The following is a 23,403-nucleotide window of genomic DNA, read 5'->3' as shown; positions in this document are numbered from 1 at the left end:
AGCTGTTCTCACCCTAGAAGCAGCTTCTCGGCTCCTTCTTGAACCTCAGTCAGGTTCAGCCTACTCGCCTCCACTTCAGCCTCCACTCCAGCCTCCACCATGTCCATCAGGGTGACCCAGAAGACCTACAAGGTGTCCAGCTCCGGCCCCCGGGCCTTCAGCAGCCGCTCCTACACTAGTGCGCCGGGCTCCCGCATCAGCTCTGGCCTGACCCGGGTGGGCAGCGGCAGCAGCTTCCGGAGTGCCCTGGGCAACAGCAGCATGAGTATGGTCGGGGGCTACGGCGGGCCCGGGGGTTATGGGGGCATCACGGCCGTCTCAGTGAACCAGAGCCTGCTGAGCCCCCTTAATCTGGAGGTGGACCCCAACATCCAGGCTGTGCGCACCCAGGAGAAGGAGCAGATCAAGGTCCTCAACAACAAGTTTGCCTCCTTCATCGACAAGGTGAGGGCTGCCCCTCCGTACCCCCTCCGGCGTGGCGGGCAGTGCCTGGGGCTTGCCAGGGGTCCCAACCAGTCTCTTGGTCGCCCAGCCTGTGGGCACATCTCCAACTCCCCACTGGCGACCGGCTGGGCCCCACCCACTCAGCAACTCTCCCTTCCAACTATGACTAAGTCCTCTCCTGCATTTTGGTTTGGGCTGGGGCAGCAATGGGGAGAGGGTCGAGGCCGTTTCTGACTCTCAACCTTGAGGCTTCCTCCCTTACGCATCTCACCCCTACTCCAGTTCTGACCGGGCTGTGAGGCTTTCGGCCTGGAAGAGCCTTAGCTGTTCGGCTGTGGGGTGGGACGGGAGGCCCCTCGTCCAGGTTAACCGTCTCCCCAGCCTTGCCCCGAGGGGTCCCTGCAGGTGCCCCGCTGCTTTTTTTTTTTTTTTTTTAATTTAAATAGGGTTCTATAGGATTCTGGAAGAAGGAAGCGGGTGACTTCACTCAACGGGCAAATATTGATTGAGGCCTTTGGCGTCCCAAGGCCGGGGTGTAGGGTCACCGAGATGAGTCATCCCCCGGCCCCTGCCCTGGGAACCTGCGGGGTGGGCGGGGCCGGGCGGGGCAGAGCCTTGTCCCCACGGTGGGGTGAGGGGCTGACGCCTTCCATCAGGGGGAGGCGCTTCAGGGAGCTTAGTTTCTGGGGGGTGTGGTCGGGGTGAGGGGACGCCTCCTGGCTTCAGGAAAGCCTCATCCGGGATTCAAAGTCTGTGGGCGTTGGATACCCAGCCCAGGTTTCGTGTCCTGTTCAACCCCGTCGTTTATGGCTTCAAATACGGCGTCTGTCCGCCAACGCCCCTCTCCCCACCCGGCCCTTGTCCCCTTTCACTCTTCCCTACCCGGCTCCGCCCCAACCTGGCTCCACTTTCCCCGACGGCAGGCCCCTGGCCGGGTTTTGCAGCCTGGGTGTGTTTGCTGCCCCGGGGGCCTGGGGCCCCAGCGCGCCGGAGGATTGGGCAGCTCCGTGCTGACTGGCTCCTGGAGGCATTGTGGGAAGGGAAGGAGACAAATCCTGGGGCAGAGTGACGCCCTTAGGAATTGGAGTCCCCCAGGGATTTGGCATCCCCCTACCTTGTTTGTGGCGGGCTCACTGCCTCCTTGGCATAAAGCACCCTTGACTTTACTCCTTGACAGCGTTGTGTTAGCGATGGGGTCCTCACAGTGAGGAGTGAAGCACAGGCTCTGAGTCCGAATTCTTGGTTCACAGCACTCTGCCCTTTACTTTGATGGGGCTACCTTGCCAAATCTGATCTCATCTGTAAAATGGGCTTGATAATCCCTAAATCAAAGAGGTTTTGCCTATTCAAGCATATGATGTATGTAAAGAGCTTAACCTTGCTTGGCCCATATTAAGTAGTCCATTTAGGCTAAATAGTGTTTTTTAAATGTTTATTTCCTTTTTTTTGTTTTTAAATTTCTGAGAGAGACAGCGTGAGCAGGGGAGGGTCAGAGAGAGAGAGAGGGAGACACAGAATCTGAAACAGGCTCCAGGCTCTTAAGCTCTGAGCTAGCTGTCAGCACAGAGCCCGACGGGGCTCGAATCCACAAGAATCCACAAACCGTGAGATCATGACCTGAGCCGAAGTCGGCCGCCTAATCGACTGAGCCACCCAGGCGCCCGTTTAGTTACTTTTTGAGAGAGAGAGCAGAGGAAGGCAGAAAGAGAGAGAGGGAGACACCGAATCTGAAGCAGGCTCCAGGCAGCCATCAGTGCACAGCCTGACGTGGGGCTCGAACTCAACTGATGTGGGGCTCGAACTCACAAACCATGGGATCATGACCTGAACTAAAGTTGGACACTTAACCAACTGAGCCACCCAGGCACACCAAGGCTAAATGTTAAAATCGTGTACTTTTTGTAATTTGGGGGCTGAATGACGTGGGGAAGAAAAGGATTTCTAGAGAAGAATTTGTTGGTTCTAGATCAGACCCTTAAGACCGCCTCCTCTTTTAAGTCCCCTCAATTAAGAAAAAAAAAGTGACGACTTTGGGTTGATTAGGAAAAAACGCATTCTTGCTTATGGGACCAGTCTATTATTATTTCTTTTAAAAATTTCCTTTCTGGGGCGCCCAGCCGGCTCAGTGAGTGGAGTACGTGATTCATGATCTTGGAGTTGTGAGTTCAAGCCCCATGTTGGGTGTAGACATTATGTAAAAAATAAAGTCTTATATAAAAAAAAAATTTCCTTTCTGATATGCCCTGGTTTCATCCTAAAATCTGGGTCCCTTGAGCCCAGGGAACCCAGAACCTTTGTGTTTGGGGCAGGAGGAGAGGGCTGGGGATTCAGGGGTGGGGTAGTGGAAGACTTCTGTGATGCTGGAGAATTCTCAAAGGGAGTGCCGTGGGGACGGGGTTGTTCAGTTTGCCTCGTCTCTTGCCTCTTTCCCAACTCTAAGTGACATCTACACAGAGACAGGCCCCTGCTGTCTGGGCCTCTCTAGGTCACCGCAGGGTTGGGGACACCCAGGCTCAGAGAAGGGAAGCACCTGTTGCACAGCCCAGGTTAGTAGCAGTGTCTGGCTAAAACCTAGGTCTTCTGACCAGTATTCTCCAGGCCGAAGGGCTCAAGTTTCTCCGTAATCTGTAGGAGTCCCTCAAAGCCACTCTGAATAATAATGATGATGATGGTAATAGTTCATATGAGTGATTAGATTTATTACATGCATACATTTCAATCTTACATAAAGTAGTAATCGAAACTTGGCTATTCTTACTGATTTGTAATATGCAGTCTAAGTAAAGAGGACCCATTGGTTTTACAAGTATGGTTTCACCATAACTCCCCTAGCCGATCCCTTCCAGCCATGCAATTGCTTGTCTTCCCCACTTCCCGCCCCCAGTACTAGAGGGACATGGCTCCCTACTCCACTCACTGTGCTGTCTCTTTCGGGTCATTGGTGATTCTCCCAGAACAGCTAACGGGCTCTCTGGGTTCTGGAGACCCCGTCACCACTGCCTGGGAAGTGGGTTAGAGGAAAAGACAGTGCTCACTACCNCCACGCTGCACCTGATGGCCTGAGGTGGATCTTCTTGCTCCCTCCTCCCTTATGCAGGTGCGGCACCTGGAGCAGCAGAACAAGGTTCTGGAGACCAAGTGGAACCTCCTGCAGCAGCAGAAAACCGCTCGGAGCAACATGGACAACATGTTCGAGAGTTACATCAACAACCTTCGGCGGCAGCTGGACACCCTGGGCCAGGAGAAGCTGAAGCTGGAGGTGGAGCTTGGCAACATGCAGGGCCTGGTGGAGGACTTCAAGAATAAGTGAGCCGCCCTCCCACCGCCCCCCCACCTGACCGAAGTCCTCCTGCCCTGCCTACGACCTCATGACCCTCTACTTATTGGGCAGTGCAGTCCTATATAAGTAGGGTGACCAGAGGACCAGGTTTTTCAGGACAGTCTGGGTTTATGCCCGTTGTCCAGGCATAATTGTTAATGGCACCCGCCTTCCTTTCAATCTCAGAACTGTATGGATTTGGACAACAAATTATATGTTAATTTTTACGTAGCAAACATTAGATGGGAGAGGCCTCTGGTAGGGACCTACAGCCCTGGCCTTATTTTTTCCTTACCCTTGGTTTCCAGCATACCCCAGAAAGTTCTGGTCTGAGGTCTCCTGTCAATCCCCGCCGCTAACCCCCTTCATATGTTTAATCCAGTGTGTACTCATGGATTCGGAGAGGGGTTTCCTGCTACAGGCCTACCCCACGGGCTGATGATAACCTGGGGTAGGGGTGGGGAAAGACTGCTGGGGCAGAAACACCAGACCAGCCCTCCTACCCTTCACGAACTGAATTCCCTAGATATTGCCTTTGCAAATACTCAGGATAACCTCACCTTTGCCTCCATCCTCTGATTCTCATTCTTCTCCTCACCAGGTACGAGCAGGAGATCAAAGAGCGTACAGACATGGAGAATGAATTTGTCATCATCAAGAAGGTGAGGGAACACTCCTTCCCCACCAGACATGGGAGGCGGGGCTTAGAGACTTGGATTAAGAGGCTTTCTGGGTTCTGTCCCTAAATGTGTCCAAGTAATCGGTCATTTGGGTGCCTCCCAGATTGCAGCTTAGAAAGATAGACAAGGACTGAGGGCTAGTTAGGTACATTTGGACAGAACTCTGAAAGTTGATGTTAGGACGTGATTAAGAAAATGGAGCAGTAGAATTGGAGGTCTGGCCATGGAAGGCCTCTTAGAGGAGGAAGAGGAGGAGGGCCGTAGAAACCGAGGTTAAAGTGTTTGGTCTGGGGATACGGGTGTGATGGGGCTGAGGCTGGAGAATCAGGCCACAGAGTGAGGTGGGAAAGTCAGTTAGTTGGAAGGTTCTGTGTCTGGGCCATTGGGTGCCCCTGGTTGGGGTCGTGTGTGGGCACTCAGCTCAGGCTGCCCTTCCTCTACCACCCAGGATGTGGATGAAGCTTACATGAACAAGGTGGAGCTGGAGTCCCGCTTGGAAGGGCTGACCGATGAGATCAACTTCTTAAGGCAGCTGTATGAAGAGGTACGTTCTTGGGGGCTGAAGACGGAGGGTCCTCCGACCCTTCAAAGGCTCCTCCCAGCCCCCAGCGCATCAGCAGAGTATCCCCACCCAATGATTACAATTATTGACATAACCCAGCATGCTTGTTCCATCTGTTTTGTCCCCCTGCATGAGGGTGAGGGAGGGTTTATTGCCCCATTTCACAGATGAGAAAACGGGAATGAAATAGCTTGTCCAAGGTCGTCATATAGAGTAGTGACTCAGCTACAACTTGAACCTGCTCTGTCCCCAGAGCCTTTGTTCTGAATCTTTGGGCCTTCTAGAAAGCTCTATAGGGGCTTACTACTGGTAGCTGAGAGTGGAAGGGCGCTGCCGCTCCGGTTACACACCTGAAGCACGTTGCCTTTTATCCTTGCCTCCTTTCATCTGTATTTTCCCCGAGGTTTCAGGTCATTAACACACCTTCCTTCTTCAGGAACGTGGCCCTCTCTTCAGCTCTAACTCCGCTTGCTTCTCTCCTCTGTTGCTGGCTTCCCTGTCTTGTCCTTAAGGAAGTCCCTTTTGCCAAAGGGGGCTCCTTGGGTGCAGGGACAGGGCCTCACCACCGGCCCGTCTCCCCCAACCCCTACAGGAGATCCGTGAGCTGCAGTCCCAGATCTCGGACACGTCCGTGGTGCTGTCCATGGACAACAGCCGCTCCCTGGACCTGGACGGCATCATTGCCGAGGTCAAGGCCCAGTACGAGGACATCGCCAACCGCAGCCGGGCTGAGGCTGAGACCTTGTACCAGATCAAGGTGAAGAGTGGGGTCACTAGGCTTGCCTCCCCTCTGGCTGGTTCTGTGACCTAGTACTTGAGGAGGGAGTAGGATTTCAAAGTTGACCTTGACTACTGAGCTGGGTCTGCCGAGTGAGTGCTGTGGAGACAGGGATATCTGTGTTCCTGGAGTTCTGGAAGAAAGCCGGCAGTGGTGTGTGTGTGTGTGGGTGTGTGTGTGTGTGTGGGAGTGGGGGTGGTGGGGTGAGGTGAGATGAGCGGGGCACTCGCCTCACTCCTGCCTCACACCTGCAGTATGAGGAGTTGCAGACATTGGCTGGGAAGCATGGGGATGACCTCCGTCGCACGAAGACAGAGATTTCTGAGATGAACCGGAACATCAGCCGGCTCCAGGCTGAGATCGAGGCCCTCAAAAACCAGGTATGGGCTGGGCTGAGGGCGGGTGAGGATTCCCCAGATATGTCCAGGTGATTGTGGACAATGCAGCAGAGGTTGAGGGGCCTGAAAGGAACCCTAGATCAGACTTCCAGGTTCTCAGACTGCTCTTGGGAGGCTGAAGGGTGCTGAAGAAGTTCCTGGGGCCATGACAGGGAACAGATGGGGTGGGACAGACAGGCTGGGGTCCAGAATGGGTTCTCCCAAGCCTGCTTTATTTTATCTGTCTTGTATATTAGGGGAAGGTCAAGCTCTGCTGCTTTTAACACAGTCTGGACGGCAGAGATCTGGTCCAGTTAGGGTAGGGTGCCTCATGGTGTCCCAGGTGAGAAGTTTGTGCAGGGGAGTGCTTGGGAGCTGCTTGGATTTCCCTATTCTGCTTCCTTCTTCTTCTTCTTCTTTTTTAAGAATTTATTTATTTAAGTAAACTCTATACCCAACATGGGGCTTGAACTCGTGACCCTGGGATCAAGAGTTAGAGGCTCCACGGACTGAGCCAGCCACCGCCCCTCCCTATTCTGGTTCCTGAAGCTCATTGGTAGCAGTTTGAGCTAGGTAGAGTTGGTTAGTCTAGGTCATGGAGAGGCTCTGGTCCATAACAAAGGGACAGGGGAGGTGGGTACAGGGAGAGGAGACAACCAGGCTCTGCCCTGACCTGCTTGCCTTCTCCCTGCACCCACAGAGGGCTTCCCTGGAAGCCGCCATCGCCGATGCTGAGCAGCGCGGGGAGCTGGCCGTGAAGGATGCCAGTGCTAAGGTGGCCGAGCTGGAGGCCGCCCTGCAGCGAGCCAAGCAGGACATGGCGCGGCAGCTGCGCGAGTACCAGGAGCTCATGAATGTGAAGCTGGCCCTGGACATTGAGATCGCCACCTACCGCAAGCTGCTGGAGGGCGAGGAGAACCGGTGGGTGCTGGGGTCTCTGACCAGCCCTGGCGTCCCAGCTCTGGGACCTCGTGTGGCGAGGGGTGGGGATTGAGTCCTCTTGTCCTGGGACAAGGGCCAGGAGTTGGATCTGATGTCCTGTGTGTCCTCTGGGTCCAGGCTGGAGTCTGGGATGCAGAACATGAGTATCCACACTAAGACCAGCACCGGCTACTCAGGTGAGTGTCCTGGCCCTGGGGTGCAGGGTGAGAGGGTGGGGCCTTTTCACACAGTTCCTAAACGTCTCCCTCTTGTACAGGGGAGGAAGTGGGTGCAGTTAGATGTCTTGTCCAGGGTCCCAGAACTGATTCAAAGCTCTGTCCTACCCTGCTCCTGGTTTCCCACAATGATCCTAAAATAAGGAAGCAAGATGATTTCCCAGGCCTGCGGACTATGTAGGGAGTGATGGGGAACAGGAGACACAGAGCCTGATGTGTACATGGCCTTCTGCGCTCATGTGACTGCTTCTGTCCCTGACCAGGTGGCCTGGTCTCAGCCTACGGGGGCCTCACAAGCCCTGGCCTCACCTATGGCCTGAATGCCTTCGGCTCTGCTGGGAGCACCTCTCCCCTCTCCCGCGTCAGCTCCTCCAAGGCTGTGGTGGTGAAGAAGATCGAGACCCGTGATGGGAAGCTGGTGTCTGAGTCGTCTGATGTCCTGTCCAAGTGAACAACCACTGTGGTCTCTCCCAGCCTCCCTGCTCCTGTGGCTTCTGTAGAGCCTGTGCTGGAAGGAGCTGTGCAGGGGAGCGTCGGGAACCGGAGGCCCACCTAAACCTCAGCCCCAGGCCCTTGACCTACCCTTAGTGGGAGTCCACTGCCCTGGGTACCCCCTCTTGCCCATTCCCCCAGCTAAGCCCAATTCAGGTGTCTTTTCCCAAATAAAGCCTCAGAGGGTTCTGCCAATCCGACTTGGCTGTGTGCAGCCCGTGTTCAGGGGATGGGGTTGGGGAGAGGTGATCCAGAGGCCTCTCTCGGGATCCAGAAGCTGGGTGGCGGGGAGGTCAGGGAAGTAGGGGGCTCCGGAGAGGAAAGTCTGGCCTTCTCTAGGCTATTCCCAGAGAGACTTCTTAGCCAAAAGCCAGATGACGCCTTGCCCATTAACGTGCTCTTAAATACCCCATTTCATTTTATCTGTGCAACAAACCCTTCGAGGCTGGTGGAGTAGGCTTTGGACGGTATTATAGGAGAGTCAGTTTCCTGTCTAGAGCATCACAGGACCGCTGGCACATAGGGCTGAGTAACTGGCCCAGCCAGAAAGAGGATGGTCTGGCATTCGAACCCAGTTCATTTCCACTGGCCCTCCTCCTCCTCAGCCAGGCACATGGCATTTCCTTGCTGGCTACAGATGTCCTTTTTACCATCGTCATTCCTTTGCGGCTGAAGACCAAGGAGTCCTGGTTTTTCTGTCCCTTCAGAAGCCCAGAGTCCATTTCTAGTAACTGGGTGTGTCACTTCTGCAATTTCCAGAAGCCAGGATCGGGTAGGACTTGGCATTGATAAGTGTGGCCTCTTCCCTGTTCCACTCACGGTTGCACCTGCCCCGCACTGGTCCTTGCTCCCCCCCTTCACCCTTTTAAATGCACTTTTTACATTATCTATCTATCTATCTATCTATTTATCTATCTATCTATCTATCTGAGTATGTGAAGGGCGTGTATGTTTGCCTGTGGAGGGTGTGCTGTGTGGATATGGGTGTGGATATGGGTGTGGATATGTTGAAGTGTGTAAACGGGTTTGCCTGTCTTTGCTGAAATGCAGCCTCCAAGGTCTAGGGCAGGGCCAGAGGTTTAGGACCTAGCGGGGTGGGGCAGCACATCCCTGGCACGTGGCTCCACTGCCCTGACCACGGGGTTCTAGGCTGACATGCTGGCCCCCTAGCACTGGACTAAGTGGACAGGCCCTTATGTACTTTCCGAAACACCAAGGGAGAATAAACGGACAGTGCCGTATGTGGACAGCTGGTGCAGGAAGCTCAAGTTCTGGTCCTGCTTGTGGGTCTCCAGGCTTCCACCCACAGACCCTTGGCTTCCCAGGCTCTGGGCTTGATCTTGCTCCTCCCTCGGTGAGGCTGCTTCCAGACTGAATCCCGGCATTGTACTGCCCCACCCCCTCCCGGGGCCAGGGCCAGGGTTCTGGACTCTGTTGCAGTGAAGGACTTCCCTCTTCAATGATAAAACTAAGCACCATTATTTAGAACACCATTATCTCTCTAATTATTTTGGCAGCAGCCTGAAGTAAGAAATTCATTTTTTATCGTGACTTGCAAATGTGTATATACAGTGCAAGCCAGCCTTCTGCTCACCTGTGACTGACTCACCGGGTCCCAGGAGGCGACAGGGTGGTTGGTGTTAGAGCCCAGAGCAGGTGCAGCACGAAGTGAGAGGGACCTCTTGCCCATTGAAGCCCCAAGTCAATATTTTCTATTGTGCCCTGCCCGGTCCTTCTGGAAGCCAGCCACTTGTTTAATCAGGCCCTGCCCCTGGGGTCGTGGGCACGCAGGAGGCAGCCAAGGGCCCCACCAGAACAAATTGGGTGTTTGTTCAGGGAAAGGCAGAGAAGCTCCAGGGAGAATTCCTTTTACCTCCCTCCCTCTCCTTCCTGTCCCGGTTGCTGTGTACCTACTATGCGATCAAGGTCACTCAGCATTCAGGAGATACCAAATACCAGAGCTGGACTCCCGTTCTCACTTAGACAAGGACACCTGGGAAGGTTGGAAGCTAACGTGTCTTCAATGCCCCCTTGAGGGGGGAGCTTGTCCATCACATTCCAGCCCTCTGATGGTCCTGGATATTAAAAGTCCCATTTTATGCACACAGACTGCATGATGTCACACTGTAAGTGATGGAAGTGGTGTCTGACACTCGGACCAGCCAGTGCTCTTTTGATGATACTCAAGTTTTATCGTATGTACACATGTCACACACAGCTCGAAAAATTGAAGCTTGTTTTTGTTTTTGAGTAGATCTAAAGGTCCCCTGTACACAATTCTAAGTACAAAGGGCCCGCCTTCCTCACCAGTCCCCCAGTTTCTTGCCCAGAGGGTAACTAACAATACCTGTTTCTTGTAATTCATTTCAGCTAGAGTTTAGGTACACATACTTCCTTAGGTACATACATATGTACAGGTGTACTTTTCTTTCACAAAGGGTTTTATGCCATATGTAGTGTATGTTGTGCTTTGACATTCACTCAACACCTGTTCTTCCATATCAATATGCAAATTGCTGCCTCATGCTTTTTCAAAGCTGCATAATATCCCACCTATGGATGCTATGTATAATGTAAGTAAGTAAGCAAGCAAACTCTATGCCCAATGTGGGACTCGAACTTACGACCCTGAGATCAAGAGTTCATGCGCTACCGACTGAGCTAGCCAGGTGCCCCATGTTAAAAAAAATTTTTAAAAATTTTTAAATATTTATTTGAGAGAGAGAGAGAGCGCGCGCGCATAAGCAGAGGCAGAGAGGGGGAGACAAAGAGTCCAAAGCAGGCTCCAGGCTCTGAGCTGTCAGACAGAGCCTGATGTGGGGCTTGAACCCATGAACTGTGAGATCATGACCTGAGCCAAAGCTGGACGCTTAACCGACTGAGCCACCCAGGTGCCCCTTAAAATTTTTTTAAAATTGCTTTTAATTTTAATTCCAGGAAAAAGTGTCATATTTTATTTAACCAGTCCTCAGATTGTGGGTCTTTTTGATCTGCTGTAACAGCAAAGTTGTAGTTAATGACCTTGGATACATAGCATACTGTACATGATGAGGGTATCTGAATAATTCCTGGAGTTGCTTAGTTAAAGTATATGTATATTAAAATTGTTTTAAGGTTTTATTTTTAAGTAATCTCAACACCCAACGTGGGACTTTAACTCACAACCTCAAGATCAAGAGTCGCAGGCTCCACCGACTGAGCCAGCTAGGCATCCCTGTACATGTAAATTTTTGATAATTAGAAAAGAAGCTTGTTTTCTTATAAGACTGAATTTTAGTTTTCGAGAAAACCCATGGGTATAGAAGGCCCATGTTTGACTGTTCCAGGGAAATTATACATTGCTCTTCACCTTTCACCCCTCCAGGAATAAAATAATGAGTCTTCCAAGCATTTGTAGGCTGTTCTTACAGTGTCATTTCAAGGTTTTGCTCTGCCCTCCGAAGGTGATCTGGGATGATGCCCCATGATCACCTTAGGGGACTCTACAGTAGGCTCAGGAGGAGGTCCAGACAGAACGAGGGTGCAAGGTGGTGGGAAGGGAGGAGGTGGCTGGGAGCAGTACCCTGTGAGGAAGAGAGGGGAGCGCTGGAGATCAGCTGGTCACTGGGCCAGCCCCTTGTGCCGCTTCCTTACATTTCCTGGTCAGTGTTAGCTGCTTTGTCTCTCCGGCACCCCTTTCCCGTTCTGGTAACAGAACAAACACTCTCCGCATCTGGCCACTCCCATTGTGTCCCCCCCCACTTTCTAGGAACTGTCCTTTCCAGCTCTAGCCTGTGGTTCTGATGGGCCTGGCAGTCACAGTTCCTTTTCTCTGGGCCCACAAGAATGCTGGAGCCAGCCTGGCCAATCAAAGAACGAAGCCGTTGTCCCTTTCTTGCTGAAGCATAACATAGATGTAGTAAAAGGCAGAGAGTGCTTGATGGAGTTCTGCCTATCTTCCCATGTGCAATATAGAACATTTCCTGTATCATAGAATATTCACTTGGGCCCCTTGCCAGAGTGCACTGTTGTTGTTGTTTGCTTTTGTAAATTAATGTTTATTTATTTATTTTGGAGAGAGAACTTGAGCAGGGGAGGGGCAGAGAGAGAGGGAGACACAGAATCCAAAGCAGGCTCCAGGTTCCAGGCTGCCAGCACAGAGCCCAATATGGGGCTCGAACCCGTGAACTGCAAGATCAAGAGCTGAGCTGAAGTCGGATGCTTAACTGACTGAGCCACCTAGGTGCCCCCAGAGTGCACATTAAACAGTATAAATAAAAAATAAAAGTACAGATCAGACTTGGTTACTCTCTAGAACCCTCTAATATCAGGGCACTTGGGTGGCTCAGTTGGTTAAGGGTCCAACTCTTTTTCTTTTTTTTTTTTTAAAGTGGACCAAACATTTAGTTTGGTTTTATTCTTGTGTGTGTGTGTGTTTTAAAAAAATTTTATGTTTATTTATTTTTGAGAGATAGAGGGAGACAGAGTATGAGTGGGAGAGGGGCAGAGAGAGAGGGAGACACAGAAAGAGAAGCAGGCTCCAGGCTCTGAGCTGTCAGCACAGAGCCCAATGCGGGGCTTGAACCCATGAACTGTGAGATCATGACCTGAGCCCAAGTCGGATGCTTAACCAGCTGAGCCACCCAGGCACCCCAAGTGTCCAACTCTTGATCTTGGCTCAGGTTATGATCTCACGGCTCCTTGGATCGAGCCCTGCGTCGGGCTCTGTGCTGAGAGTGTGGAGCCTGCTTGGAACTCTCTCCTCTCTCTGCCTCCCTATGTGCACACACACACCTATGCGTGTGCCTCTCTCTCTCCCTTGAAATAAACATTAAAAAAAGAACTCCCTAATGTCAACACCCAGGAGAAGGCCCCACGTCCTGCCTTGGCCCACATTGTGGGCCTGCTTGGCCTCTGCCTACTCCTAAGGCCTCCTCCTGCCCACTGTCTCCTGTGTTCTCATTGACTCAGTGATGTGGACTTTTTGGTGCTTGGTCTGCACCACACTTCCTTCTGCTCCGGGCCATCACACATGCTGTTCTATCTTCTTGGAACATGTTGCTTTTCTGTACGCATGTAGAAGTCCAATCCTTCTTCATCACGCGGCACAATGCAGCTTCTGCAGGAAAACCTTCTAGACACTGCGGGGCCAGGTGGGCTATTGCTATGTAAGTTCTTAAAGTATTCTGCACTTTCTCCTTGTAGACTATAACCATCTGTTTCATCTGTAACGATGCCTTATTAGCGTCAGCCCTCCCTCACAGACTGTAAGCTCCGCTGGGGCAGGGGCCACATCACATCTGCCCGGTTTTCATAATCTTCAGTACCTAGCAGAGTGTCAGGCATAGAGTAGGTGATCAAGAAAAAATGATTAAATAAAAGGATAAGTGAGCCATTTCCCTACTGATGGTCATCTATTTTTAAATTTGTTTTCTGCTATTTTAATGCTTTAAAACTCCTTCCTTAGGGGCGCTGATCTGGCTCAGTCAGCTGAGCACGTGACTCTTGATCTCAGGGTTGTGAATTCAGGCCCCATGTTAGGCATGGAGCCTATTTAAAAAAGGTCGGGGCACCTGGATGGCTCAGTTGGTTGAGTGTCTGACTCTTGATTTCGGCACAGGTCATGATCCTAGGGGCCATAGGATAGAGCCCTGCACCTGCTTGAGATTCTCTCTCTCCCCCACTCACGTGAGCTCTCTTTTTGTCTTAAAAAAGGTTAAAGAAAAAGGGGGTGCCTGGCTGGCTCAGTTGGTGAAGAATGTGGCTCTTGATCTTGGGGTTGTGAGTTCAGGCCCCCGTTGGGTGCAGAGATTACTGAAAACTAAAACCTTTAAGTAAACAAATAAAACCCCCCTCCTTCTTTTTGGGGAAAAAAGATCAATTTGCTCATACCTAGTCTAGAAACAGTTGATGTATTGGTCTCTTTTTTTTTCCCCTTAAAGTTTATTTATTTATTTATTTTTGAGAGAGAGCGAGAGAGAGAGAGAGAGAGAGAAAGCACAAGAGTAGAGAAGGGACAGAGAGACGAGGAGAGGCTCCCCCCACTGTCAGGGCAAAGCCCTACTCGGGGCTTGAACTCATGAACCGTGAGATCATGACCTGAGTCAAAATCAAGAGTTAGAGGCTTAACCAACTGAGCCGCCCAGGCTCCCCTGAGGTATTGGTCTTTTAAAGCATCTCCCTGCAAAGTGGCCTTGGCCCCACATCAGCAACCGCAGCCTCCCGTAAGTGCCCAGGAGGGCGTGGAAAAGCAGGGCTAGGGCCAGGCTTGGCCTAAATGTGCCTAGCTAGCTAGCAGCGGGGGCCTGGTGCCTGGAGGGTGGGGACGAGGATGGCAGAAGTGAATCCAAAGACACCGAATCCGGGGTCCTTGGCTTCAAACTACTTCCAGCTTCCCTGGGGAAAACGATACACAACTCATAAAAGTCAACCTTGCTGGCTCATTCAGCAAACCGTGGGTCCCCTGGGATGAGGCAGACCGTCCGGCGCAGGGTGGAAGAGGACTGGACGTTTGGCACATGGCAGTGAGAAGTCACTGTGCACGATGGACTCAGTGATGATTTAGGGAGCACTGACTACTGGTGGTCCCTCATTTCTTGTTTCTCTCCCCCTTTCCTCAATAATTTGAACGCCACGTTTAGGTGGGCACATGGCTATGTGGACTAGAGGCTGTGCACTTCTGCCTTCCTTGCAGTTAGCTGTGGCCCCGTGACAAAGGGATAGAGGTGGAGGCTGCAACTTCGGGGAAGTATCCTAAAAGGGAGGGAGTGTGAGCCGCTCCCTTCACCCCTCCTTCCTGCTGGTGGGAATGCATATGGAATGGCTGGGGTTCAGCAGCTATTTTGGACCATGAGGTGACCTGGGGAATGAAAGCCATCCTTAGCAGAGCAAAGGAGAGATGAGACCTGGGTCCACGGAACCACAGGCTGCCCTACTAGCCTTGGACAGATTATTTCCATGTCTGGACTTTGGGAGAGAAATAAACTTCCATCTGCACTGAGGTAATGTTATTCTTGTTTTTCTTTTTTCTTTTTTTCCTGCTACTCTTACCTGAAGCCAATATTTTTTTAACGCTTATTTACTTGAAAAAAATTTAATTTACATTTATTTATTTTTGAGAGACAGAGTGAGACAGAGTGCAAGCAGAGGAGAGGCAGAGAGAGGAGACATAGAATCCAAAGCAGTCTCCAGGCTCTGAGCAAGCATTCAGCACAGAGCCCGATGCAGGGCTCCAACTCATGAAATGTGAGATCATGGCTTGAGCTGAAGTTGGACGCCCAACCAACTGAGCCACCCAGGCACCCCTAATGTTTATTTATTTTTGAGAGAGAGAGAGAGAAAGCACAAGCACGGGAGGGGCAGAGAGACACAGAATCCAAAGCAGACTCCAGGCTCTGAGTTGTCAGCACAGACAACTGTGCTCTGTGATGACAACTCAGAGCCTGATGTGGGGCTTGAACTCCCAACCATGAGAAGGGCGAGATCATGACCTGAGCCAAAGTCAGGCGCTTAACAAACTGAGCCACTCAGGCGCCCCCTGAAGGCAATCTTAATACAGTGAGCATATAAGCCTGACTCGGGTGTAGCTACCAGAGAAGCCCAGAAGATGATCAGAGGGGGCGCTGGCTGGGGTGAGCAAACTGGTTTCCAGCCTGTCTTGCCTTTGACTTGCTCTGGGAGGTTTGGAAAATCTCTCTCTTCTCTAGTCCACTCTTCTAGAACAGGGTTGTTGGACTCTGCTGTTGCTAAGATATCTTCTTGCCCTGCCATTTTCATCTGGCTATTTTGCTGAGTCCTAGAGGCCCGCAACGCTGCGCTGAGGAAGTTGTACTTGATCTGAGAGGCAGTGGTGTCAATGGAGATTTTTCCTGGGGGGTGGGGGAAGGAAGCGAAGTGAAGGGAGGCAGTGCTTTAGGAAGATGAATCTGGCAGCTCCTGACAGGGACGCGTGACGAAATGGGTGAGTGTTAGAAGGCTGGCTCCGGGTCTGTGGCTCGCTCCCTGCCCTCTCCGAACTCCAGTTTGCTGCTGGTGACATGGGGAAGATCAGCACCATCCCAGGAGGACATGAGGTGAGGGACGGGGTCTGAGGCCAGGGAGGGAAAGTCATTTCCTCAGGGTTACCTGGCTGTTTGGTGGCAGAGAGTGGATTGGAAAAAGGGGCTCTAAACCTGGAGCTTTTCCCAGATTATTTGACCTGTCCAGACCCTTTGAACCTGTGGGNAGAGGACTGCCGAGTGGGGGAGGGGAAGACAGCTGAACTTCTGTGACCTTGAGGCCCATGGGTCACTTCTGGCAGGCTCCAGGTGCCCCCTGGAGGGCACTGTGGGGAGCGCGCAGCCAATCCCCTTGCTCACTGTAGCCTGCTTCTGGCTTCTGGATGGTTCCCCTGACACCACCTTTCCTTCCAGCTCCTGATCTACCTGTGGGGCTTATTGCAACAGTGAGAATGTGAGCAACCTGGAGGATTTTTTGGTGGCTGGGGTTAAAATTCAAATGCCAACAGGGCGAGACAGCTAAGGTAAAAGGGGGAAGTTGGCCTGGGGTAAGAAATTGTGGAGAGTCACAGGCCGTTTGCACATAAAAATTTCTGGGGCAGGGGCACCTGAGTGGCTCAGTTGGTTAAGTGGCTGACTTCGGCTCAGGTCATGATCTCACGGTTCGTGAGTTCTCGCCCCACACTGGGCTCTGTGCTGTCAGCGCGGAATGTGCTTCAGATCCTCTGTCCCCCTCTCTCTGCCCCTACCCCACGTGCACATTCATGCTCTCTCTCTCTCAAAAATAAATAAACATTTAAAACATTGCTGGGAGTATTCTTCGCGTTCACAAAGAATTGTGCTTTCCCATTGTCTTTTTGGACACATGCCGGCTCTTCATTCTCTCACTGTAGCCTAAAAGATAAGCACAGGGATGGTTTACTTTTCTTTTCTCGATCTCATTGTTTCTCATTCTTTTCTCTATTTCATCTTTAGTCTAACATGGCCCACTCATAGAAATGGCATTGGACACACGGCTTCAATATAGGGACAGTGAAAGGGCATGGTGGGGACAGTGGCAAAGTAGAATTCCTTACAATACCTGGGCCAGAGGCACCCCTGCCAGGCGTTTTGGCAGCCCTGCTGTTACCCTCTGGCTATGCCCCTGCATCCCTGGTGACGAGTCCGAGGGGGCCTAAGCAGCGTGCCCACCCTCAAAACCTGGGACTCCCCATCCTGTCCAGATGGCCCTAAGCTCACTTCCGGGAACTACTTGGCTTCTTCCCTGGGTCCTGCTCCCTTTGCACCTAGTTCTGGCTTAGGGATGGTTGATTTGGGGGTGGGGGACTCTCTAGAGCTGCCCTGTCCAATCAGGCAGCCGCTAGCCACGAGTGGCTGAGAACTTTGAAGGTGGCTGGTCTGCACTGAGATGTGCTGTAACTATAAACTACACATCAGATCCTGAAGACAGTGTGAGGAAAGATGAATATAAGATCCAAATACTTTTAAATTTTGATTGCTTGTTGAAATCATATTTTGCATATCTTGTGTTAAGTAAATATTCCACTCAAATTAATTCTACCTATTTCTTTTTACTTTATGAACGTGGCTACTAGAAACCTAAAAATTCAGAGGTGCCTGGGTGGCTTAGTTGGTTTAGCGTCCGACTTCGGCTCAGCTCATGATCTCATGGCTCAAGGGTTCGAGCCCTGCGTTGGGCTCTGTGCTGACAGCTCAGAGCCTGGAGCCTGCTTCGGATTCTGTGTCTCCCTCTCTCTCTGCCCTTCCCCCTGCTTATGCTCTGTCTCTCTTGTTGGGTTGGTACAGCTGATGGGTTGGAACAGCCGGCCCTTGGAAGAGTCATCCGGCATTCATGGAGTCCCCTCCAAGTGTGGGATGAGGTATGGGATGGAGCTGGGCCAGAAGGGGAGGGGAACTGTAGGCCTTCTTTTGTACCCTTGGATGCCTGCCCCTCAAGTGTCGGAGCCAGGCCCCGGGCAGCATCTTTACTCAGCCCCTGCCTGCTGTAGACATGCAGAGTCTAGAACTCTTATCCAGAATTTCCAGAACTTTCAACTTTGCAACAGAAATTGGAAATCTGAATTTTTACATGAAATCTGATTAAAAAAATTTTTTTTATTAGGGTACTTGGGTGGCTTAGTCGGTTAAGCATCTGACTTCGGCTCAGGTCATGATCTCATGGTTTGTGGGTTCAAGCCCCGCGTCAGGCTCTGTGCTGACAGCTCAGATGCTGGAGCCTACTTCGGATTGTGTCTCCCTCTCTCTCTGCCCGTCCTGCCTTGTGCTCCCCCCACTCAAAAATAAATAAATATTTAAAAAATTTAATTTAATTTAATATATATAGAAAGAGCTCAAGAGAGGGAGAGGGGCAGAGCAGAGCCTGATGAAGGGCTCAATCCCATAACCCTGGGATCACGACTTGAGCTGAAATCAAGAGTCAGTATGCTCAACTGACTGAACCACCCAGGTGTCCCATGAAATCTGATTTTTAAATGTTGACGGCTAATTCAAATGTTTAGGAAAAAACCAGTCTACTGGCCAAGACCACACAAGCCAGGAAAAACATATCTTTGGGCTCTGCTTCAAAGTAGGGAGACTGAGGTCAAAGACACAAAGTTGGAATTGGTTCCCACAGCCCAGGAGCCCACACCACCATACAGGGGACTGCAGGAAGCAGATGAAAGGAGCTGGAAAATCTCCAACAGCAGTCTCCACCCCAGAGCCGGGGAAGTGGTGGGGACCCAAGGGGCACACAAAGCCTTGGATTTTCATCTTTCCCCAAAGCCTGCTGCTTAGCCTCTCTGGACCTTGGAAGACTGGGCACTAAGACTGGACCACAGTCTGAGGGAAGGTTGAATTCGAGCAAACAGAAGTTACCTCAGATGTCCACTGGGGGGCAGCAGAGGAGTAGGGAAGAAGCCCGTCTACAAGCTCCTTGGAGCTGGCTGAGCTGGCATTACTGCCCGGTCTTCCCCACTCCAGGAGCCAGATCCGGGAGGCCCCTGGGTTGCGGTCCACCACAACCCCACAGGGTGCTCTTGTGCAGATCGGAGGAAGCTCCCATGCTCCCGGGGGATATAGCCCTGGGCATGGCTTGGTGAGTGGAGCTTGGGGAGGATTTTAGTTGCCATCTGCCTGTGTCTTACATGCCTGACAACCCAGGTGGTGGGGACCTGGGGGCTGAGGGCCACCAGGAGCCGAGTGACCCTATTCTGCAAGGTTGTGTCTCCTGCTACAGGGCACTGGAAGTTTGAGTTCCGTAAGANCCCGCCTCTCCAGCAGGTGGCAGGCTCCCGGCTCTGTCAGCAAAGGGGGGGGGGCAGCCAGGGTGGAGGGCTATGCTGAGGAAGGGCTGGCTGGTGAAGCTGGGGACAGGACCCAGGGGGATGTGCGCGGCAGGTGTAGGGGGTGGGGTGGGTCTCGGTTCTGGAAGAAGGGACACCTTTGCCATCAGAACATGTCTGGTCCCCCGGGTCAGCAGCACAGAGGCCTGGTACTCTTGGAGGCTCAGAGAGGGAAGTCACTGAGTGTCTCAGCAGAGCCAGGGTGAGAACTTGGGTGTCCGTGCTCCCAGTCAGTGCTCCTGTCTCCACAGCACTCCTTTGGGTTGATTCTGCTCATGTCGCACCCTGGCCAAACTCCCTTCACTGAAGGCAACCAAGCCTCCGAGCTTGGCACTCAAGGCCCTGCCTGACCTGGCTTAAGACCATCCCTGCAGCCACAACGCCTGCCATTGCCCCCACAGCCCCTCCACTCTGCCGCTGGGCTCCTTGCACCTTCCTGGGGGAAGCCCCTTGTGGCCTCAGTCCTCGTGTGCGCTCTCGTCCTGTCCGCATTTGTGCATCTCCTGTCTGGCCCCTCTGAGCCTGGGCTCCCTCACTGCCCTGTACGTGACCACATGGCCCTCTCCACTGTGTTGCAGCTTCCCCAACAGAAGGGGACGTTGGTGAGGGCTGAGTCTGCCTGAAACACATCCTGTGTCCCCGCGCCTGGCACAGAACGAGTGATCATAAATATCTGTTGTATAAGTGGAAGGGAGGCCCGACCACAGTCCTTGCCCTGCTGGCCGCCGCCTGGCCATCGCAGAGGGAAAACAGGCATGTGTGTGCATGTGTGTATGTGCACTTGTGAGCAAGCGTGTATGTGGTAAAGCACACACACAGAGGGCCTTGGGCAGCAGAGATAAAGAATAATTCGTGGGGGAGGGTGTATGTGCACAGGCACAGACAGGCACAGGCAGGCATGGGCAGATGGCATCAACCCGGAAACAACACAGCGCTCTGTACACAGTGGGGGATTTGCTTTTTAACCAGTATTGTCTTTGTTGTATAATATACACACAAGGGTGTATACACACGGGTATAATATACACGCAGGGTGTATTTACATGGGTATAAGAAACACACAGGGGTGCTCATGCCATGAGTATACAGCTTGATGAGTTTTCACAAACTGGGCACCCTGATCTACCCGCTAAAGCCTGCAGTGGGGGCTTTTTAAATGCCTGTTGCTCGACTCTCAAGCCAAGAGAGGGAGGCAGAGAGGAGCGTGGAGAGGAGAGAATCTGGGCCTTCAGACCTCCGCCTCTCTGCCTTGCAGGCTCCGGGCCTCCCCAGTGTTGCCTGAGGAACTTTACTGCCTGTCGGACCTAAGCCCGGTCCCTGATGCCTCTGCCACCATTTTGTCTCGTCCTTCTTCTGTTAGCTCCGGGCCTGCTGGGCCCTTGCAGGGCCCCCCTCCCAGAGCCTCCTTCTTTTCTCTGTCCACCTCTGGTGCCAGAGGGCGCCNGAATGAATGGGGCAGGGGCGGGGGGGGGGGGGGGGGGGGGAGGGTCTGTGGGAGCTCATTGCTTCTGGAATGACATCCCCCAGCCCTCTGCGGTGGCCAGGCTTATCAGAGCTGCAGAACAGGAATAGGCAGGGATCACACGAAGCCCACCCCAATGTCTTGGAACTGCAAACACCAGGGGTGTGTGCGTGAGACCTGCGGCCCCAGCACCAGCTCTTTCAGGGCACAGCTGGCATGACTGTTCGGGACGATGATGAACACCCAGCGATGCCACAGGAGTCTGTGTGACCGGCCATGCGCAGGGCGCTGTTTTCCACCATGTATATTTCCCAAAGTCTGCATGAAAGTCTGTGTCTGTGAGAGCTCTGGTTGGGTGTGTGCTTGAAAGCCCGTGTGCATGGACGGCTGTCTGTGGGCCAGGGGACAGTGTGACGGAGTGTGGCTCTGGATGTGCTTGCTCACTGCAGTCAGGAAGTTGCTGGTGACCAGGGGATCCGGGATTGGTGAGGAAGGGTCAGTGTGAAGAAGGGGAAGGCAGCAGGGGGTTGGGGTGGAGGCTCTGGGTGGGCTGTCCCTTCCCCCTAGGGTCCTGCCAGCAGGGCCCTCCTCACAGCCCCCCCCCCCCCCACGGCCGCCCTGGGCCTCAGGGATCAGGCGCTCTGCCGACTGCCTGCAGAAATGGGCTAGGTGGAGCCCAGGCTGGGGCCCAGCTGCTGAGGTGGCAGGCCCAGGAGGAGGTGGGGCCGGCGACGTGCCGGAGCAGCAGCCAGGAGAAGGGCGCCCTGCCCTGTGCTGAGCTGGCAGCTGGCGCTGGGAGCGGGCGGGGCCCCACCCCTGCAGGCCAGGGCAGGCCAAGCAGGGTCTGTCTCAGGCCAGGGAGGGGAGAGAGCTAATGGGGCAAGCCTGGGCCTTGTTTGGCCAAGGTGCAAGGTTGAGGCGCAGTGGTCTCTGCCAGGGGTGGGGGGGGGAGGGAATTCCTGTTGTGATGGGGGAGGGGAATGTGTCTGTACACTCACCCCTAGCATCTGTGTGTTTGATTTATGTGTGTTTCTCTCACTGTACGCATGTATCCATGGGCTACGGGAGGCGGCGTGTGTGCGTGTGTGCGTGCGTGCGTGTGTGTGTGTGTGTGACTGGCACCCATGCATGTTTGTGTGAGGGTCTTGTTTGGATGTGTCTGTAGAAAGGCCTGCACTACTGCTTATTGGAAAGGCGTCTGTATGTCATGTGTGGAAGACATCTGTGTAAGTCAGTGCACACCTTCTCCAGGGCCCGTGTGTGTGCACATGTGTCTGTGTGTGCACGTGATTAATTCGGGTTCTAGGTGCACATCGCAGAGAGGTGGTGGTTGGCAGTGGCCTATCCCGGGTGAGTGGGCACAGAGGGTGCAGGGGGCTGGGGTCCCTGGGTTGTTTGCTCAGGCCCTGCAACCAACTTGCTTCCACAGCATTCTTCCTGCTCCCCCAGCTCCCCCTTTTTGGGAGTGCTGACAGAGTGTGTGTGTGTGTGTGTGTGTGTGTAATGAACTACAAACCACTTACCACTCTGTGTAACCACTTCACAGATTATATATGTTTGTAGCAACCCTCAAAACCATGTGTGCAGCTTGTGAAATATGCGTATGTAAGTGTGACACGCACACCTATGTGTCTATGTGCAACAGCCCCCAGAAAACATCAGGTAGATGCATTTGTGTGTGGCTCCCGTCTGGTAGAAGGATACAGCCGACAGGGTTCCTTACCCCTCTCCCTGCCGGGAACACATCCCTTCTGCTGCTCCTCCAAAGCCCACATGCCCTGACACTCTGCTTCTTTCTGTCCCTCTCCCTGGTCCCCCGCCTCCCTCCCCCCCCCCGCCCCCGCTCTCTCTCACAGCACCAGGGATCTTCCCCTGGGGCTGGAAACTCTGGACCTTTCTGTGGAGTCAGTGGGTTCCCCCCATGTTTGCCATAGTGCAGTGGGCCAAGTGGAAGCTGCGACCCACTCGGGTTTGGAGGGTAGCCACAGCTAGTGGCAAGAGCATCCGTTTTGCAGCCAGACGGACCTGGCATCAGATTCAGACTCTCGCAAACTATACGTGTGTGATCCTCTGTGCCTCTGTTTCTCCTCTGCTTATCTTTGGAGGTGCCATGAGAAGCAACGGATGAGATGAACATGAAGCTTCTAGCATAGGGCTTGACACCTAGTAGTCTCTGCACGTGGGTCCTTTTCAAGGGATGGCTTTAAGAGCACTGTGAGATCTTGCAGGTAAGGCTCAGGGGAGGGAAGGAGGCCTTGAGCTTCATGTGCAGGGTAGCATCTGGTCTCTGACCTTCGGGGCCCTGCAGCGTGGAGGTGGGCAGAGCCCGGGACAGAGAACTCTCCCAGTGGAGCCTCTGACAGACTGGTCTGGGCCTCTCTGAGGCGTGGAGGTGGCGTCCAGATGTGTTTGGAGGGCATGGGGACTGGGGGCGGTGCAGAGATGATCTTGAAAGGTGGTCAGGGAAATGACACTCCAAATGGAGACTCAAAAGAGGACCAGAGTGCATCCTCTGGACCCACAAAGATCCAGGGGAGGGAGACACAGACACTTCCAGAAGGATAGGCACAGTTTCCCGGCTCAGAAGGACAGAAGGCGCCACCACCCCAAGGACAGACACGCGGATCCCCCAGAAAAACAGACACCAGACTGTGCCCCCTACAAAGGGCCCAGCTGAGATGTCCTGCCAGCTCTCCCTGCTGAGTCAGGCTGTCCCAGCTTAGCAGCAGGCGGGCCTTGGCTGGAAACTACTGGGTATTCGTCCCACTCCAGCGGTGGAGGAGGAGGGGTTAGGGTGAGTCACCGAGGGGCC

At 53.1% G+C, this 23,403-nt stretch overlaps 2 protein-coding genes across 2 annotated transcripts in view; both read left to right on the top strand.

The window, feature by feature from the left end:
• On the top strand, positions 1-8,009 carry KRT8 (keratin 8). Its single transcript, XM_077753455.1, has 9 exons — positions 1-444; positions 3,542-3,750; positions 4,365-4,425; positions 4,892-4,987; positions 5,598-5,762; positions 6,038-6,163; positions 6,861-7,081; positions 7,220-7,278; positions 7,581-8,009. The coding sequence occupies exons 1-9, from the start codon at positions 100-102 to the stop codon at positions 7,766-7,768; spliced, it is 1,470 nt and encodes a 489-aa protein (XP_077609581.1). The 5' UTR covers positions 1-99; the 3' UTR covers positions 7,769-8,009.
• A 7,794-nt stretch (positions 8,010-15,803) lies between these two features.
• KRT78 (keratin 78) overlaps positions 15,804-23,403 on the top strand; it is a 34,853-nt gene continuing 27,253 nt past the window's right edge. The window contains exon 1 of the mRNA XM_077753614.1: positions 15,804-15,860. Coding sequence (XP_077609740.1) covers positions 15,825-15,860 — 36 coding nt within the window. The 5' untranslated portion in view covers positions 15,804-15,824. The remainder of the gene's footprint in view (positions 15,861-23,403) is intronic.

The sequence above is a fragment of the Crocuta crocuta genome, unplaced genomic scaffold (genome assembly GCF_008692635.1).
Source record: "Crocuta crocuta isolate KB4526 unplaced genomic scaffold, BGI_CrCroc_1.0 scaffold30, whole genome shotgun sequence".
In the NCBI taxonomy this organism is placed as follows: domain Eukaryota; kingdom Metazoa; phylum Chordata; class Mammalia; order Carnivora; family Hyaenidae; genus Crocuta; species Crocuta crocuta.
This window is presented reverse-complemented; position numbering and strand designations above follow the sequence as displayed.